Source organism: Tachypleus tridentatus, chromosome 9 (genome assembly GCF_004210375.1).
Source record: "Tachypleus tridentatus isolate NWPU-2018 chromosome 9, ASM421037v1, whole genome shotgun sequence".
NCBI lineage: Eukaryota > Metazoa > Arthropoda > Merostomata > Xiphosura > Limulidae > Tachypleus > Tachypleus tridentatus.
The window spans coordinates 161,593,690-161,614,806 of record NC_134833.1 but is presented as its reverse complement, the minus strand read 5'-3'; the positions used below and the strand labels follow the sequence as shown (position 1 = coordinate 161,614,806).

General features: G+C 34.4%; 1 protein-coding gene across 1 annotated transcript; it reads left to right on the top strand.

The window, feature by feature from the left end:
• Positions 1 to 1,191: 1,191 nt before the first annotated feature.
• On the top strand, positions 1,192 to 21,106 carry LOC143227550 (voltage-gated delayed rectifier potassium channel KCNH1-like). Its single transcript, XM_076458984.1, has 3 exons — positions 1,192 to 1,356; positions 19,112 to 19,240; positions 20,970 to 21,106. The coding sequence occupies exons 1-3, from the start codon at positions 1,227 to 1,229 to the stop codon at positions 21,104 to 21,106; spliced, it is 396 nt and encodes a 131-aa protein (XP_076315099.1). The 5' UTR covers positions 1,192 to 1,226.
• Positions 21,107 to 21,117: the final 11 nt, after the last annotated feature.

Sequence of the window (21,117 nt, the reverse complement as noted above, 5' to 3'; positions counted from 1 at the left end):
TACAGTTATTCCTATATTATAAAGTATAATAAGTTCACAACCAGATCTTGTACAGTTATTCCTATATTATAAAATCTAATAGTTTTCATAACCAGATCTTGTACAGTTATTCCTATATTATAAAATATAATAGTTTTCATAACCAGATCTTGTACAGTTATTCCTATATTATAAAATATAATAGTTTTCACAACCAGATCTTGTACAGTTATTTCTATATTATAAAATATAATAGCTTTCATAACCAGATCTTGTACAGTTATTCCTATATTATAAAATATAATAGCTTTCATAACCATATCTCGTACAGTTATTCCTATATTATAAAATATAATAGTTTTCATAACCAGATCTTGTACAGTTATTCCTATATTATAAAATATAATAGTTTTCACAACCAGATCTTGTACAGTTATTCCTATATTATAAAATATAATAGTTTTGATAACCAGACCTTGTACAGTTATTCCCATATTATAAAATATAATAGTTTTGATAACCAGATCTTGTACAGTTATTCCTATATTATAAAATATAATAGTTTTCATAACCAGATCTTGTACAGTTATTCTTATATTATAAAATATAATAGTTTTGATAACCAGATCTTGTACAGTTATTCCAATATTATAAAATATAATGGTTTTGATAACCAGATATTGTACAGTTATTCCAATATTATAAAATACAACAGTTTTGATAACCAGACCTTGTACAGTTATTCCTATATTATAAAATATAATAGTTTTCATAACCAGATCTTGTACAGTTATTCCTATATTATAAAATATAATAGTTTTCACAACCAGATCTTGTAAGTTTCAAACTCTAGTTTGTTAAGTTCTGCCTATATTCGAAATGTTGATATGTTCCAAGTCAGATTCTATAAATTTATTATAAACTTCGTAATAACTTTTTCAGTTCTTAAAACTTCTTAATTTGGATGCATTACTTAATACTAGTAGTGGAAATTAGAACAGATATTCATCAAATTTAGTGAAATTACGGTCCTTGTCTTGGGTTTCGAATATAAGTCGAATTATTGTAGGTTTACAACAAAGATCACACATTGGTATTATCACCAAAACCCGACATTAATGTTCTTTTCACCATACTTTTACAGCTGCCTGTAGTTTTCTCTTAGCTAATGCTCAGATTGTGGACTATCAATTGTCTACTGCTCCGAGAACTTCTGTAAAACAACAGGCTACACGCGGGCTGAAGTGATGCAGAAATCGTGTCGTTGTGGCTTTATGTACGGTGAGCTCACAGACAAGGACACCATAGCCGACATCGAACAGTCTCTCGAGAAACGAACCGTCAGCCAGTTCGAACTTCTGCTTTATAAGAAGAATCGTAAGTAAAATAGATCAAATTAAGCTGTAGAACTAACGAATTGTTAATATTATGTTTTTTAATGTGTTGGATTATTGCTCTCACTAAAGGTTTATGCTTTGTTGTGTTTTTTAAAATGATATTCATTGTTGAATTTCTCCCAAAACTGCTAGAGATCTCTGTCCTAGCCGTACCTAATTTATAAGATATAGATAGATTGGAGGGAATGCATCTAGTCAACAGTGACCATTGCAAGTTGCTAGTCCAGCGCCTTTATTCGTCAGGCCCTAACAGGACTATTTTTCTCAGCGCATAGTTACACTTCTTTCGTGTTGTTATAAACTAATCATTAAACAACTGATAATTCTCTTGATATGTTTCATACACGTCATACAGCAGTGTGCAAAAAGTTAGCACAAGAAAATATTTGTCATTCTTTCTGTTTTATGGGGATAATTCTTCTATGTCACTAAAAAATGTAAATTAACATATGGTGACGCTTCCCTGTTGACAGCAGACGTGAGAATACTTATCATATATTTATACCAAGGATATGTAATAAGGGTTCTGGTTGAATGACCATACTGATCAAATTTAGGGTTTAAATAACTGCCGTGGTACCCTGTTCAATCTTAACTATATAGAAAGGAAATAGCATATGGTGCTTGTATATGCCAGAAAACAATTAATTCAATACCACCCCATAAATAAACCTTGATAAAAAACAGTGTTTTGCTGAAGACTTGAAATGTTCTCCAAACATTGTCAAGTACACCCTAGATCATGAGACCGAGACAGGTAAGTTTGAGTGTGTTTTCTTATAGCAAAGCCACATCGGGCTATCTGCTGAGCTCACCGAGGGGAATCGAACTCCTCATTTTAGCGTTGTAAATCCGAAGACATAGGTAAGTTTGAAAATAGGAAAGTTAGAGACACCTAAACTCAGTGACATTGGTGTTAAGTTTCTTTGTTTGTGTAGTCTTCAGGACAGAAGGAAGACTGTTTGCTGATACGAGATAAATGTCCAAGTACCAACAAAACTTGTCCAAATTTACAGTATCAAGAAAACTCAACAAGAACAGAATATTTGGTTGTTTACACCATGTTTTTCTGCTGAGGCGACAGGAAATGTTTGTAAAATAAATGTAATAACAGACCAGAACAAGTACAAACACATACTGATCGGTCATAGTATACCAAGTACAAACACATACTGATCAGTCATAGTATACCAAGTACAAACACATACTGATCAGTCATAGTATACCAAGTACAAACACATACTGATCAGTCATAGTATACCAAGTACAAACACATACTGATCAGTCATAGTATACCAAGTACAAACACATACTGATCGGTCATAGTATACCAAGTACAAACACATACTGATCAGTCATAGTATACCAAGTACAAACACATACTGATCAGTCATAGTATACCAAGTACAAACACATACTGATCAGTCATAGTATACCAAGTACAAACACATACTGATCGGTCATAGTATACCAAGTACAAACACATACTGATCAGTCATAGTATACCAAGTACAAACACATACTGATCAGTCATAGTATACCAAGTACAAACACATACTGATCAGTCATAGTATACCAAGTACAAACACATACTGATCAGTCATAGTATACCAAGTACAAACACATACTGATCAGTCATAGTATACCAAGTACAAACACATACTGATCAGTCATAGTATACCAAGTACAAACACATACTGATCAGTCATAGTATACCAAGTACAAACACATACTGATCGGTCATAGTATACCAAGTACAAACACATACTGATCAGTCATAGTATACCAAGTACAAACACATACTGATCAGTCATAGTATACCAAGTACAAACACATACTGATCAGTCATAGTATACCAAGTACAAACACATACTGATCGGTCATAGTATACCAAGTACAAACACATACTGATCAGTCATAGTATACCAAGTACAAACACATACTGATCAGTCATAGTATACCAAGTACAAACACATACTGATCAGTCATAGTATACCAAGTACAAACACATACTGATCAATCATAGTATACCAAGTACAAACACATACTGATCGGTCATAGTATACCAAGTACAAACACATACTGATCAGTCATAGTATACCAAGTACAAACACATACTGATCAGTCATAGTATACCAAGTACAAACACATACTGATCAGTCATAGTATACCAAGTACAAACACATACTGATCGGTCATAGTATACCAAGTACAAACACATACTGATCGGTCAGAGTAGACCAAGTACAAACACATACTGATCAGTCATAGTATACCAAGTACAAACACATACTGATCGGTCAGAGTATACCAAGTACAAACACATACTGATCGGTCATAGTATACCAAGTACAAACACATACTGATCAGTCATAGTATACCAAGTACAAACACATACTGATCGGTCATAGTATACCAAGTACAAACACATACTGATCGGTCAGAGTATACCAAGTACAAACACATACTGATCAGTCATAGTATACCAAGTACAAACACATACTGATCGGTCAGAGTATACCAAGTACAAACACATACTGATCGGTCATAGTATACCAAGTACAAACACATACTGATCAGTCATAGTATACCAAGTACAAACACATACTGATCGGTCATAGTATACCAAGTACAAACACATACTGATCGGTCAAAGTATACCAAGTACAAACACATACTGATCAGTCATAGTATACCAAGTACAAACACATACTGATCAGTCATAGTATACCAAGGTCAAACACATACTGATCGGTCATAGTATACCAAGTACAAACACATACTGATCGGTCATAGTATACCAAGTACAAACACATACTGATCAGTCATAGTATACCAAGTACAAACACATACTGATCGGTCATAGTATACCAAGTAGAAAACCACGCTTCTACGTCGCGAGTATATGCTTTGTATGATTTAATTGTACACGTTATGTGTCACGTGCCGTTACGTACTCTCGTGCTTTGTTTGTTCTGTGTCACGCGGACTAACACATTTGTATTGCAGTTATTTCTTCACCATTCAGCTTGTATAATTATATAAACCTGTTTTCTCTTTTAGTTTTAATATTATTATATTTTAACCTGAATACTCGTAAAGTGTGTGTGTGTTTTCTTATAGCAAAACCACATAGGGCTATCTGCTGAGTCTACCGGAATACTTGTAGGAAAACGTAAAGCTATTAGTAACGCTAGTTTGCTTTTAGACATCTTAAAGACTGTTGAAAAAATAAATTACTTTGTGGAAAAATAAACGACATTTCTAACGGCTTTATGAACAGCTAGAACGACATTTCTAACGGCTTTATGAACAGCTAGAACGACATTTCTAACGGCTTTATGAACAGCTAGAACGACATTTCTAACGGCTTTATGAACAGCTAGAACGACATTTCTAATGGCTTTATGAACAGCTAGAACGACATTTCAAACGGCTTTATGAACAACTAGAACGACATTTCTAACGGCCTTATGAACAGCAAGAACGACATTTCTAACGGCCTTATGAACAGCTAGAACGACATTTCTAACGGCTTTATGAACAGCTAGAACGACATTTCTAACGGCTTTATGAACAGCTAGAACGACATTTCTAACGGCCTTATGAACAGCTAGAACGACATTTCTAACGGCTTTATGAACAGCTAGAACGACATTTCTAATGGCCTTATGAACAGCTAGAACGACATTTCTAACGGCTTTATGAACAGCTAGAACGACATTTCTAACGGCTTCATGAACAGCTAGAACGACATTTCTCATGGCTTTATGAACAGCTAGAACGACATTTCTAACGGCTTTATGAACAGCTAGAACGATATTTCTAATGGCTTTATGAACAGCTAGAACGACATTTCTAACGGCTTTATGAACAGCTAGAACGACATTTCTAACGGCCTTATGAACAGCAAGAACGACATTTCTAACGGCCTTATGAACAGCTAGAACGACATTTCTAACGGCTTTATGAACAGCTAGAACAACATTTCTAATGGCTTTATGAACAGCTAGAACGACATTTCTAACGGCTTTATGAACAGCTAGAACGACATTTCTAACGGCTTTATGAACAGCTAGAACGACATTTCTAACGGCCTTATGAACAGCTAGAACGACATTTCTAACGGCTTTATGAACAGCTAGAACGACATTTCTAACGGCTTTATGAACAGCTATAACGACATTTCTAATGGCTTTATGAACAGCTAGAACGACATTTCTAACGGCTTTATGAACAGCTAGAACGACATTTCAAACGGCTTTATGAACAACTAGAACGACATTTCTAACGGCCTTATGAACAGCAAGAACGACATTTCTAACGGCCTTATGAACAGCTAGAACGACATTTCTAACGGCTTTATGAACAGCTAGAACGACATTTCTAACGGCTTTATGAACAGCTAGAACGACATTTCTAACGGCCTTATGAACAGCTAGAACGATTTTTCTAACGGCTTTATGAACAGCTAGAACGACATTTCTAACGGCCTTATGAACAGCTAGAACGACATTTCTAACGGCTTTATGAACAGCTAGAACGACATTTCTAACGGCTTCATGAACAGCTATAACGACATTTCTCATGGCTTTATGAACAGCTAGAACGACATTTCTAACGGCTTTATGAACAGCTAGAACGACATTTCTAATGGCTTTATGAACAGCTAGAACGACATTTCTAACGGCTTTATGAACAGCTAGAACGACATTTCTAATGGCTTTATGAACAGCTAGAACGACATTTCAAACGGCTTTATGAACAACTAGAACGACATTTCTAACGGCCTTATAAACAGCAAGAACGACATTTCTAACGGCCTTATGAACAGCTAGAACGACATTTCTAACGGCTTTATGAACAGCTAGAACGACATTTCTAATGGCTTTATGAACAGCTAGAACGACATTTCTAACGGCTTTATGAACAGCTAGAACGACATTTCTAATGGCTTTATGAACAGCTAGAACGACATTTCTAACGGCTTTATGAACAGCTAGAACGACATTTCTAATGGCCTTATGAACAGCTAGAACGACATTTCTAACGGCTTTATGAACAGCTAGAACGACATTTCTAACGGCTTCATGAACAGCTATAACGACATTTCTCATGGCTTTATGAACAGCTAGAACGACATTTCTAACGGCTTTATGAACAGCTAGAACGATATTTCTAATGGCTTTATGAACAGCTAGAACGACATTTCTAACGGCTTTATGAACAGCTAGAACGACATTTCTAACGGCCTTATGAACAGCAAGAACGACATTTCTAACGGCCTTATGAACAGCTAGAACGACATTTCTAACGGCTTTATGAGCAGCTAGAACAACATTTCTAATGGCTTTATGAACAGCTAGAACGACATTTCTAACGGCTTTATGAACAGCTAGAACGACATTTCTAACGGCTTTATGAACAGCTAGAACGACATTTCTAACGGCCTTATGAACAGCTAGAACGACATTTCTAACGGCTTTATGAACAGCTAGAACGACATTTCTAACGGCTTTATGAACAGCTATAACGACATTTCTAATGGCTTTATGAACAGCTAGAACGACATTTCTAACGGCTTTATGAACAGCTAGAACGACATTTCAAACGGCTTTATGAACAACTAGAACGACATTTCTAACGGCCTTATGAACAGCAAGAACGACATTTCTAACGGCCTTATGAACAGCTAGAACGACATTTCTAACGGCTTTATGAACAGCTAGAACGACATTTCTAACGGCTTTATGAACAGCTAGAACGACATTTCTAACGGCCTTATGAACAGCTAGAACGATTTTTTCTAACGGCTTTATGAACAGCTAGAACGACATTTCTAACGGCCTTATGAACAGCTAGAACGACATTTCTAACGGCTTTATGAACAGCTAGAACGACATTTCTAACGGCTTCATGAACAGCTATAACGACATTTCTAATGGCTTTATGAACAGCTAGAACGACATTTCTAACGGCTTTATGAACAGCTAGAACGACATTTCTAATGGCTTTATGAACAGCTAGAACGACATTTCTAACGGCTTTATGAACAGCTAGAACGACATTTCTAATGGCTTTATGAACAGCTAGAACGACATTTCAAACGGCTTTATGAACAACTAGAACGACATTTCTAACGGCCTTATAAACAGCAAGAACGACATTTCTAACGGCCTTATGAACAGCTAGAACGACATTTCTAACGGCTTTATGAACAGCTAGAACGACATTTCTAATGGCTTTATGAACAGCTAGAACGACATTTCTAACGGCTTTATGAACAGCTAGAACGACATTTCTAATGGCTTTATGAACAGCTAGAACGACATTTCTAACGGCTTTATGAACAGCTAGAACGACATTTCTAACGGCTTTATGAACAGTTAGAACGACATTTCTAATGGCTTTATGAACAGCTAGAAATACCAATGATAGTCATATTTACACTTCAAAGAAAAATCTCAGTTTGTTTTACTTAATAAACTTGTTTTGTTTACTTTGTTTGTACAATAATTATTTTGCTACTTTGTTTAGCTTTGTTTACACAATTATTATTTTATTTCTTTGTTTTACGTTGTTTCTGCAATAATCATTTTATTCATTTGTTTAGCGTTGTTTGTACAATAATTTTGTTGCTTTGTTTGCGTTGTTTGTACAATAAATATTTTGTTGCTTTGTTTGCGTTGTTTGTACAATAATTATTTTCTCACTTTGTTTTGCGTTGTTTGTACAATAATTATTTTGTTACTTTGCTTTGCGTTGTTTATACAATAATTATTTTGTTACTTTGTTTTGCATTGTTTGTACAATGATTATTTTGTTACTTTTTTGTACAGTAATTATTTTGTTAATTTGTTTTGGGTTCTTTAAACAATAATTAGTTTGTTACTTTGTTTAGCGTTGTTTGTATAATAATTATTTTGTTACTTTGATTTGCGTTTTTTTAACAGTAACTTACACTCGTTTAACAGCATATTGTTTCACAGTAACTTACACTCTTTAACAGCATATTGTTTCACAGTAACTTACACTTGTTTAACAGTACATTGTTTCAGAGTAACTTACACTTGTTTAACAACACATTGTTTCACAGTAACTTACACTTGTTTAACAGTACACATTGTTTCACAGTAACTTACACTTGTTTAACAGTACACATTGTTTCACAGTAACTTACACTCTTTAACAGCATATTGTTTCACAGTGACTTACACTTGTTTAACAGCACATTGTTTCACAGTAACTTACACTTGTTTAACAACACATTGTTTCACAGTAACTTACACTTGTTTAACAGCACACTCTGTTTTACAGTAACTTACACTTGTTTAACAGCACACTCTGTTTTACAGTAACTTACACTTGTTTAACATCACACTCTGTTTTACAGTAACTTACACTTGTTTAACAGCACATTGTTTTACAATAACTTACACTTGTTTAACAGCACACACACACACTGTTTTACAGCAACTCACATTGTTTCATAATAACTTATACTCGTGTGTATTACTTTATTTGTTAGCTCAGCAATGGAATATATTTTCATATTAACGATTTTACAGACCTAGTGTATCCAGTGAACGAAGCCCTCTTATGCATACAAATATATCTAATCTTTTCAGAGGATTTCGGACAGTGTTAAACAAAACTATCACCTAGCAACAAATGATTCGATAAGCTGTCTATCTTCAGGATCATAAAATATCTTGTTTTTTTCAAATGAGAAACACCGAAAATGTCACAAATAGACATTATTTGTTTCTGTTAAGCACAGACTTTTACACATTGCTGTACCTAACACAGGACTCAAACAAAGAATTTGAGCGTAATATGCTTACAAGAAGATTGTTAATCCACTTAAACAGGAATTGATTTTGTATGTATGTATGTTTATAGCATGTATTTTTTTAGTAGGATGTGTTACAAACCTCGTGCTTGAGTTCATTTATTGTACATATTTCAGGCAAATAATTTGAAATATTTTAATCGAATGTTTATGAATACTTTTACTTTATTCAAACCATATTCAGAACATTAAAATGCCATATTCTGACAGTAGAACGTGCCACTTCGAGCACATCCGGGCTACATCATACTCTGACAGTGGAACGTGCCACTTCGAGCACATCCGGGCTACATCATATTCTGACAGTAGAACGTGCCACTTCGAGCACATCCGGGCTACATCATACTCTGACAGTAGAACGTGCCACTTCGAGCACATCCGGGCTACATCATACTCTGACAGTAGAACGTGCCACTTCGAGCACATCCAGGCTACATCATACTTTGATAGTAGAACGTGCCACTTCGAGCACATCCAGGCTACATCACATTCTGACAGTAGAACGTGCCACTTCGAGCACATCCGGGCTACATCATATTCTGACAGTAGAACGTGCCACTTTGAGCACATCCGGGCTACATCATACTCTGACAGTAGAACGTACCACTTCGAGCACATCTGGGCTATATCAAATATATAAACGAAGTCTTTGTGCTTGCAAGTCCAGTAGGACAGTTTTTTATCTTTAATTACCCAATAACAGTATTCCTTTGAAAGGTATTCAGGTAGTTTTATAGCATGTGACTTGTCTAATATTTCTATAATTATTATTCTTTTAATATTTTATGTTTATCACAAATATGCTAAGACATTGTATCGCACGTTTCCGAATCCCGCTCACCAACTCTGAAATTCAAATTTCCAACACAATACTACCTTCCCCGATCTTTTTCGGGCATATTCGGTACTCTTGATAGAGGGCGTTGTCGATTTTTTAATAGTTGGTATGCTTTTTTGGGGTTGTTGGACGGCGAAACGTAACGTCGATATTTCAATAAACCGCACTTCAGATACTAGAATTCTTCATCCTTTATTACAATAAATTTTGACTGCTATAAAACATTTCATTAGGGCACAACGTTTTAGAAGCGTGTTACTTGTCATTGCGCTAGACTTGAGGCTGCCGTGTTCGGTTGTTGCTTGGTGATTATTTACATAATACTATGTTCAAAACATTACTAACTTCTAACATGTCCTGATGTGTTGTTTATAAGAGTTGTGTATATTTTCTCATTATGTTTTGGAGGTCAGTTAGAACTTCGTACATTGCTTTATTCACAAGATATCGAATAAAAATATATTATGCATCCTGGATATAGTGCGCACATTTCTCTAAATAAAAGCCTTTTTATAGAATTATTTAATCAGTTTAATTTATTTTTTTATCAATTGTTACCACCTAGAGGGCGTTTTGGCAAGATACAATATTATTATTTTCGCCACGGTAGCTTCAAAGAACTGCTTTATTTAATTACGTCCAAATAACAAGATCATTAAAATTGTGCTTGCTTTTTTTCTAGTTATTATACGATTTATAATTCTTACGGGTAGTTTGATCTCTTAGCAACTGATGGAATATGCACTGTGAGGTCACTGACCTATAGCATATTTAAACTTTTCATGGTGTTTGTTTTAGTTGTTTTGTTTTGTTTTCAGAATTTATGCGCAAAAGTATACAACGCATATCTTCATATGCTTATAATTTTAAACTGATAAACTGGAAGGAAGGCATCTGCTCAATAGCAACCATCGCCAACTCTTAAGGTATCTTTGTCTGAAGGAATAGTGAGATTTGACAGTCACTCTTTTAGTGCACGCACAGTCTCAAAGTGCGAAACCCGTATTTATGACAACGGGTAACGAGCCATGAATCCTCAGACTTACAGTTCGCGCATGTTAACCTCCAAGCCACATCAGGTCCTTCACGTTACACAGTAAGCATCGTAAATATATGCTTGTATATCCCCATAAGGAATTTTATTATCTAATTAAGAGCACGTATTTTATCATTATAAATATATTAGCAACTTTAGAAATAAAGAAGAGGGAACCCTCAATAGCCGAGGCGCTTGAAATTCTTTTAGGGAGGATTAAAAGCAGGTTAAATTCATCACTCGAAAGGATTTAACATCCTGAGTCCAAAACTGTAATTAGATATTATGTCAGTTAAGAGATGATGGAACTATGACCTAAAGTCCGTACTTGAAAAACAAAACCGTTCTACAGCCATTTTGCCGTGGCTGAAAAAATAGTAAAATGACATTTGAGAAAAATAAAAAAAACTTTAAAAAAGTAAAAGATAAGTTGTTCAAAGGTTTAAAATGCAGAAGTTTTAAGAAAACTGGAATCTTGTGAGGAATGGAATCTTGTTTAAATCATTGTTTAATGGGTCAAGTTACTATTTAATAATCGGTTTTCCAATATTAATACTAATTTTAAATTATAATACCTTTGTGGTGCAAACATATATAGATGTCATTGAAAAATTCAGTTAACTTGCTAAGATTTTAATACATTTTAATGTATTAAATATATATATACACACGATCTATTATAAGAACAGCCTTATTAAAACACGCCATTAACAACCACTATTAATATGGTGTACTAAAACACACCAGTAGCGCCATCTATTGGTATTACCACCTAACCTATAACAACAACATCCGCTTTTAATAATGCCATATAAACCACACCAATACCATTCACTATTAATGCAGTTGTATTAAACCATGTTAATAATATGCACTATTGATATGGTACTCTAAACCATATGAGTAACACTCACTATTAATTTGGCCATACTAAGCCACATCAATAACACCTACTATTAATATGGCCGTTTAAAACACGCCATTAACACCCACTATTGCTAGAGCCTTTTAATCATACTAATAAAATCCGTAGTTAATTTGGCTGTTAAAAACACACCAGTAACATCGGAAATTAATATATCCGTTTAAACCATACCAGTAACACCCACTATTGCTAGAGCCTTTTAATCATACTAATAAAATCCGTAGTTAATTTGGCTGTTAAAAACACACCAGTAACATCCGAAATTAATATATCTGTTTAAACCAGTAACACTCATTCTTTACATGGCCTTATAAACCCACACCAGTAACACTCACTTTTAATATGGTGCACTAAAACACACCAATAATATCCACTGTTAACAGGGTAGGACAAACATCTACTATGCAAAGGTGATAGTAAAACACAAATAATACACTATTAGTCTTACCAGCAAGTTTGAGGGTTTATAATCCTAAAAATCGGGGTACAAACACATAATGCATGCATCTTTATGTTTAATGGCGAACAAAACACCCACTCTTAAAGCTGTTCACACACCACTACGTATAAAACAAGTACTTTCAATGTTATATTACTAAAATGTAACCTCCTAGTGGCTTATGGTAAGTCTGCGGACCTATAACTTTTAAATTAGGGTTTCAATACTTGCAGTTGATAAGGTATAAATTAGGGTTTCAATACTTGCAGTTGATAAGGTTTTTAAATTAGGGTTTCAATACTTGCAGTTGATAAGGTATAAATTAGGGTTTCAATACTTGCAGTTGATAAGGTTTTTAAATTAGGGTTTCAATACTTGCAGTTGATAAGGTATAAATTAGGGTTTCTATACTTGCAGTTGATAAGGTTTTTAAATTAGGGTTTCAATACTTGCAGTTGATAAGGTATAAATTAGGGTTTCAAAACTTGCAGTTGATAAGGTATAAATTAGGGTTTCAATACTTGCAGTTGATAAGGTATAAATTAGGGTTTCAATACTTGCAGTTGATAAGGTATAAATTAGGGTTTCAATACTTGCAGTTGATAAGGTATAAATTAGGGTTTCAAAACTTGCAGTTGATAAGGTATAAATTATGGTTTCAATACTTGCAGTTGATAAGGTATAAATTAGGGTTTCAATATTTGCAGTTGATAAGGTATAAGTTAGGGTTTCAATACTTGCAGTTGATAAGGTATAAATTAGGGTTTCAATACTTGCAGTTGATAAGGTTTTTAAATTAGGGTTTCAATACTTGCAGTTGATAAGGTATAAATTAGGGTTTCAATACTTGCAGTTGATAAGGTTTTTAAATTAGGGTTTCAATACTTGCAGTTGATAAGGTATAAATTAGGGTTTCTATACTTGCAGTTGATAAGGTTTTTAAATTAGGGTTTCAATACTTGCAGTTGATAAGGTATAAATTAGGGTTTCAAAACTTGCAGTTGATAAGGTATAAATTAGGGTTTCAATCATTGCAGTTGATAAGGTATAAATTAGGGTTTCAATACTTGCAGTTGATAAGGTATAAATTAGGGTTTCAATACTTGCAGTTGATAAGGTATAAATTAGGGTTTCAATACTTGCAGTTGATAAGGTATAAATTAGGGTTTCAATATTTGCAGTTGATAAGGTATAAGTTAGGGTTTCAATACTTGCAGTTGATAAGGTATAACTTAGGATTTCAATACTTGGAGTTGATAAGGTATAAATTAGGGTTTCAATACTTGCAGTTGATAAGGTATAAATTAGGGTTTCAATACTTGCAGTTGATAAGGTATAAATTAGGGTTTCAATACTTGCAGTTGATAAGGTTTTTAAATTAGGATTTCAATACTTGCAGTTGATAAGGTATAAATTAGGGTTTCAATACTTGCAGTTGATAAGGTATAAATTAGGGTTTCAATACTTGCAGTTGATAAGGTATAAATTAGGGTTTGAATACTTGCAGTTGATAAGGTATAATTAGGGTTTCTATACTTGCAGTTGATAAGGTATAAATTAGGGTTTCAATACTTGCAGTTGATAAGGTATAAATTAGGGTTTCAATACTTGCAGTTGATAAGGTATAAATTAGGGTTTCAATACTTGCAGTTGATAAGGTATAAATTAGGGTTTCAATACTTGCAGTTGATAAGGTATAAATTAGGGTTTCAATACTTGCAGTTGATAAGGTTTTTAAATTAGGATTTCAATACTTGCAGTTGATAAGGTATAAATTAGGGTTTCAATACTTGCAGTTGATAAGGTATAAATTAGGGTTTCAATACTTGCAGTTGATAAGGTATAAATTAGGGTTTCAATACTTGCAGTTGATAAGGTATAAATTAGGGTTTCAATACTTGCAGTTGATAAGGTATAAATTAGGGTTTCAATACTTGCAGTTGATAAGGTATAAATTAGGGTTTCAATACTTGCAGTTGATAAGGTATAAGTTAGGGTTTCAATACTTGCAGTTGATAAGGTATAACTTAGGATTTCAATACTTGCAGTTGATAAGGTATAAATTAGGGTTTCAATACTTGCAGTTGATAAGGTATAAATTAGGGTTTCAATACTTGCAGTTGATAAGGTATAAATTAGGGTTTCAATACTTGCAGTTGATAAGGTTTTTAAATTAGGATTTCAATACTTGCAGTTGATAAGGTATAAATTAGGGTTTCAATACTTGCAGTTGATAAGGTTTTTAAATTAGGGTTTCAATACTTGCAGTTGATAAGGTATAAATTAGGGTTTCAATACTTGCAGTTGATAAGGTATAAATTAGGGTTTGAATACTTGCAGGTATAAATTGTAAACCGAATAGTTCTGTGCTTAATAACAAACAAGTTAGCAGTAAAACTTTACTTTCAAGACGGCTAGAGTTGTATATTATTGCTGGTTGGAGTTATATGCTATTACACTATTTATCTATATATAATTGCTAATTTCTCATTATCTCTCTGTAATAAGTTTAGTTTATTATGATTTCCCATTATATCTCTGTAATGAGTTCAGTTTATAAATGTTTTTATGTATTAAGTTTATCTCGTTATCGGTTGTTACGTATTGCGATTTAAAATAGCCTAAAATTGAGTTAACTTGTAATTTGGATTTAGAAATTAATTAAATGTCGACCGAATATGATGTTTGTCAAAAAGACTAGAAAACACAATTTTATTTCTTAATACAAACAAAAATATAATTTATAATAATGATTACAAATAATGATTCATATACAATAGTTTTACAAAGAGTATTGAGTCCTCTATCTGATCCGGAACACCCTTGATATCCTATCGAAAGTTAACGAAAGGGAGTTAATTTTGAGTTGATATCGATACAGTTTTCTTAACGAGGAGCTAGGTGGCTCTTCGCTGATCACATGCGAGTTTTCCTTAGCTGAAGTTAAACAATGCCTCCATAAATAAAAATACTAAAGTGCGATGTTAATTAGCTGAATTTAAAAGGTTCGTGATCTTTGAAATCTATATTCTTTCCTATCAGATATCTGTAGTTTCTTAATTAATAAGCGTTAATTACCGTTATAGCTCCCGAGGTTTTTAGTATACCAACTGTAACAAACAAACAATATATGTGGGTTAAAGCGTTCGACTCGTAATCCCAAGGGTCGTGGGTTTGAATCCCGATCGCACCAAACCTGCTCGTCCTTTTAGCCGTGGGGGCGTTATAATGTGACGGTCAATCCCACTATTCATCGGTAAAAGAGTAGCCCAACAGTTGGAGGTGGGTGGTGTTGACTAGCTGCCTTCCCTGTAGTCTTACACTGCTAAATTAGGGACGGCTAGCGCAGATAGCCCTCGAGTAGCTTTGCGCGAAATTCAAAAACAAACAATACATACTGCCTCTTGGCTTTGTGTTGGTTACCTCTTATTAGTTGCTGAGGGGAGGTTTTAAAACATATACTGCTTCTTGATGCTTCGCATTGGTTTTAAGCGTTAGGCGAGATTCTAGAAAATTCGGCTGGTCCTACAGTACTGACGATAAGTGCTTTCGTAAAACATACATTGTTATTTCTTACACTCGAGAATCTTCTGCAAACTTAGTGAATAGCCAGGAATTTCGCTAAACACATTTAACAATATAAGTTATATGCATTTCTACATATATTTTTAATTAAAACAAACATTGATACTCAAATAAATACATATTAGTAAATATATCACATAAGTACTATATGTTAAATATTTTAGTAGCGTACAGCCCGTCAAAAATGTCTGGGCAAGTACTACCATCCTCACCCCATAGTATACCCTAACATCAAATTTCGTGACTAACCGAAATAAACGAATTTTGCGAAATCAAGCTTGACCAATAAAGGGGCAGCAAAGTACAACCGAAACAGTCATACGTCGGTAAGTTAGCCAATCAAAATTAAGATTGTTCATGAAATGAATTCGTAACGTATAACGGAACAATTATTAGTAAAAACCAGTTAGATTAACCATTCCTAATATATTCTGATGCAACTTTAACATTCTAATGTGTGTGTGTGTTCTTACAGCAAAGCCACGTCGGACTATCTGCGGAGTCCACTGAGGGGAATCGAATCTCTGATTTTAGCGTTGTAAATCCGTAGGCTTACCGCTGTACCAGCATGGGACAAATACTTTAATATCACACATTTGTGTATATTAACCCTTGTGATACGCTGGTTAACTTTTTAAAAATATATATAATATACATTTGGAACAAGGTCGTTTTTTTCTAAACCTTTTATTACAATATGTAAATCTTTCCAGTATGCACTACAAATCTTGAAGATAATATTCTAATATATAGAAAAACCAGTATGTTTTAATGTCACTAGGTTCCAAGAATGACCTTTATGTCACGTTGCTCAGCAATAAAAGTATAACCTAATATTGTTGTTAGTCTTTGTATTGAAAGTATAACACGATATGTGTAGACAACAAAACTGGAAGTATAACATGATATGTATGGACAACAAAACTGGAAGTATAACATGATATGTATAGACAACAAAACTGGAAGTATAACATGATATGTGTAGACAACAAAACTGGAAGTATAACATGATATGTATAGACAACAAAACTGGAAGTATAACATGATATGTATGACAACAAAACTGGAAGTATAACATTATATGTGTAGATAACAAAACTGGAAGTATAACATGATATGTGTAGACAACAAAACTGGAAGTATAACATGATATGTGTAGACAACAAAACTGGAAGTATAACATGATATGTGTAGACAACAAAACTGGAAGTATAACATGATATGTATAGACAACAAAACTGGAAGTATAACATGATATGTATGACAACAAAACTGGAAGTATAACATGATATGTATAGACAACAAAACTGGAAGTATAACATGATATGTATGGACAACAAAACTGGAAGTATAACATTATATGTGTAGACAACAAAACTGGAAGTATAACATGATATGTGTAGACAACAAAACTGGAAGTATAACATGATATGTGTAGACAACAAAACTGGAAGTATAACATGATATGTGTAGACAACAAAACTGGAAGTATAACATGATATGTATAGACAACAAAACTGGAAGTATAACATGATATGTGTAGACAACAAAACTGGAAGTATAACATGATATGTATGGACAACAAAACTGGAAGTATAACATGATATGTATGGACAACAAAACTGGAAGTATAACATGATATGTATGGACAACAAAACTGGAAGTATAACATTATATGTGTAGATAACAAAACTGGAAGTATAACATGATATGTGTAGACAACAAAACTGGAAGTATAACATGATATGTGTAGACAACAAAACTGGAAGTATAACATGATATGTGTAGACAACAAAACTGGAAGTATAACATGATATGTATAGACAACAAAACTGGAAGTATAACATGATATGTATGACAACAAAACTGGAAGTATAACATGATATGTATGACAACAAAACTGGAAGTATAACATGATATGTATAGACAACAAAACTGGAAGTATAACATGATATGTATGGACAACAAAACTGGAAGTATAACATGATATGTGTAGACAACAAAACTGGAAGTATAACATGATATGTGTAGACAACAAAACTGGAAGTATAACATGATATGTGTAGACAACAAAACTGGAAGTATAACATGATATGTATGGACAACAAAACTGGAAGTATATTTGTTGATTTCTTAATTCAGAGTTTCTGTTGTTTAAAGACATTATTATTATTAAAACCGTCGATGATACAACAAATAATAGCTTAATTCAGAAAGACTGAAGTTTAATACTAAATCAATATTTTTACTTTCATAATAAATTTTATACCCTTAGCTCTAAACTAGGTGATCTCTTACTATCTTTTTAGATTTACTATGCCAACACTCACTACACTTATAAGGTTTCACGGCACACCGTCACGACTCTTTTTCACCACGTCACCAGAATCGTAATGTGCAGATAGCAATCGAACTGTTCTATTCAAACAAATGTAATTTGGTTTTTATGACATGACCCACAACAGGTTTTATATAGGATAGGTTAGAACACTCTGCGTGACCTAGTGGTTAGCATGGCTGGACGGTGAATCCCATGTTCATAAGTACCATCTTTCTCTTTACATTTAGTTTATCTTACTACACGTACTGTTGCTACTTTTTCTATTAGAATAACCTGCGTGATCTACTAGTTGGCATGTCTGGACTGTGAATCCGAGAGTTCTTGGTTCACATCTCGTTATAACACATAAATCCACATCTTGAGGCTGTAGATGCGCTATAAATTGACAGTTGGACCCAACCATTCAGCCAGCAAAGTGTAGCCAAGAGCTTATAGTTGACTAACATTTATTCCTTCTGGTCTATAAACTCAAAATTAAGAACCGCTGTGAGCATCTTGTTCTTGTGTGGTTTGTTGCGAAAGTAACGTACTTGTGTAGTCAGTTTTTATGTTTTTAATAAAATATTGTAATTTTTGTCTTACGTTTCAGATATCAGTTAGGCACGTCTTACACTCTTTTATCTCTATATGTTTATCTGATAAAACCTCATGTATTATGCCACACTGTCACTTTAACACCCTCGTATCTTATTCATAAACCTTTTGAGTTGATGTTTCAGACACTTCGGTATGGCTGTTATTACATATCACACCTATAAAGAACGAGCAAAATGTGGTGGTCCTGTTCCTACTCACCTTCAGAGACATCACAGCTATGAAACAGCCCTTAGAAGACGACGCCAACAAAGGTAAGTCAGTATGACCAGTTTTACTACGTATCAATTACAGTTTAAGTCTTCCGTTGTGAAGTGAGAAATGCTGAAAGCAAAGTTACTTCAGTGAGGCAGGGAATTATAGCACAATGCAAAGTTTCCTTGACACCAGAAAGCAACTTTTAAACGTTTTACCAGTTTTAGGATTAGCAGGCAGAACTATCACAACATAAAGTTTATTAGCCCTACTCCAGTGCTGATAGCGTGCTGTAACATTTTTATAAAAAAACAGTTCCAGTGTGACCGCTAGTTGTTATGGCTACGTGCGGTTTAGTGGCGAGGATTTGTTTGTTTGTTTTTGGAATTTCGCACAAAGCTACTCGAGGGCTATCTGTGCTAGCCGTCCCTAATTTAGCAGTGTAAGACTAGAGGGAAGGCAGCTAGTCATCACCACCCACCGCCAACTCTTGGGCTACTCTTTTACCAACGAATAGTGGGATTGACCGTCACATTATACACCCCCACGGCTGGGAGGGCGAGCATGTTTAGCGCGACGCGGGCGCGAACTCGCGACCCTCGGATTACGAGTCGCACGCCTTACGCGCTTGGCCATGCCAGGCCTAGTGGCGAGGAACCGACCAATAAAATAAAGTACATGATACAAAATTCAAAGCGTCGAGTGGAAATTTGTTACCGACTGATGACAGTTCATCAAGATGAGAAAACTATTTTGCTGTTTATGTATACTGATATCAAGTTAATTGACGTTGATGTAATATTTGGCCTAAATAAAGCGAGCACAACACGTAAATTAGCAATATTACCAATCGCTATGTCATTGTTTGGCTTAAGAGCAATATAAAAGTGAGAACGCTTGATCGTCAGGTAATACGAACTGGCCATAAAACATCTCCGTAACGAGAAAAAGCTTTAGCAAAAAAAAAAAAAAACACCCAAAAACTTTAACACCAGAAGGCTCCCAAAATTAATGTGGAAAACAAAAACCATAGAAGATTAAACTCGTTTTGAATTTCGCGCAAAGCTACACGAGGGCTATCTGCGCTAGCCGTCCAAAATTAAGTAGTGTAAGACTAGAGGGAAGGTAGCTAGTCATCACCACCCATCACCCACTCTTGGGCTATTCTTTAACCAACGAATAGTGGGATTGATGGTCACATTATAACGCTCCCATGGCTGAACGAGTGAGCATGTTTGGTGTGATGGGGATTCGAACCCGCTACTCTCAGATCGCAAGTTCTCTAATCACTTGATCATGCCAAGTCAGGTTAAACTGTCTTACGGATATAACCTAGATATGAGGTCGAATTTGTAACCATATTTTTTCTAAACTATTTTTACACGAAACTGCTTGAGGAGCAGTGAATTTGTTTCTTACAAGTTTCTTCATATAACACCTGATGTCACATGGAAAAAAATGTAAACAATTATCTGATATTATCAATACTTCTTACGAACTACTAGTTGAATTTCTGGTGTCTTTACGCAAAAAATGGGTAAATTCGCACAATTCTTGGTCATTTTAGAGAAAACTAGACATTGCTTAATGTCACGAATTAGATGGACTCCAAACACAGATGAATATAAAAATAAATAAAATGTTAAATATTTCGTCTGTTATGCATATCAGGCTTAGCATGTTTACTTCTTGGCTTCTTAAGTTCACCAATATTTATAGGAAGTCCTATAAGGAATGACTGTTAAACATTTCGAATATTGTTTTAACAATATCATGTTTACAACGTAGGACTCAGCAAGTTTGCCCGATTAGCCCGAACTGTAACCAGGTCTCGCTCGGTTTTTGTCCAACAGTCGTCATCTCATTCACCCCTTACGAAGTCCAGCAATGCCAAGCAGTCTCAGATTGCCCACGTGAGTATCTAGTTACCTACCCA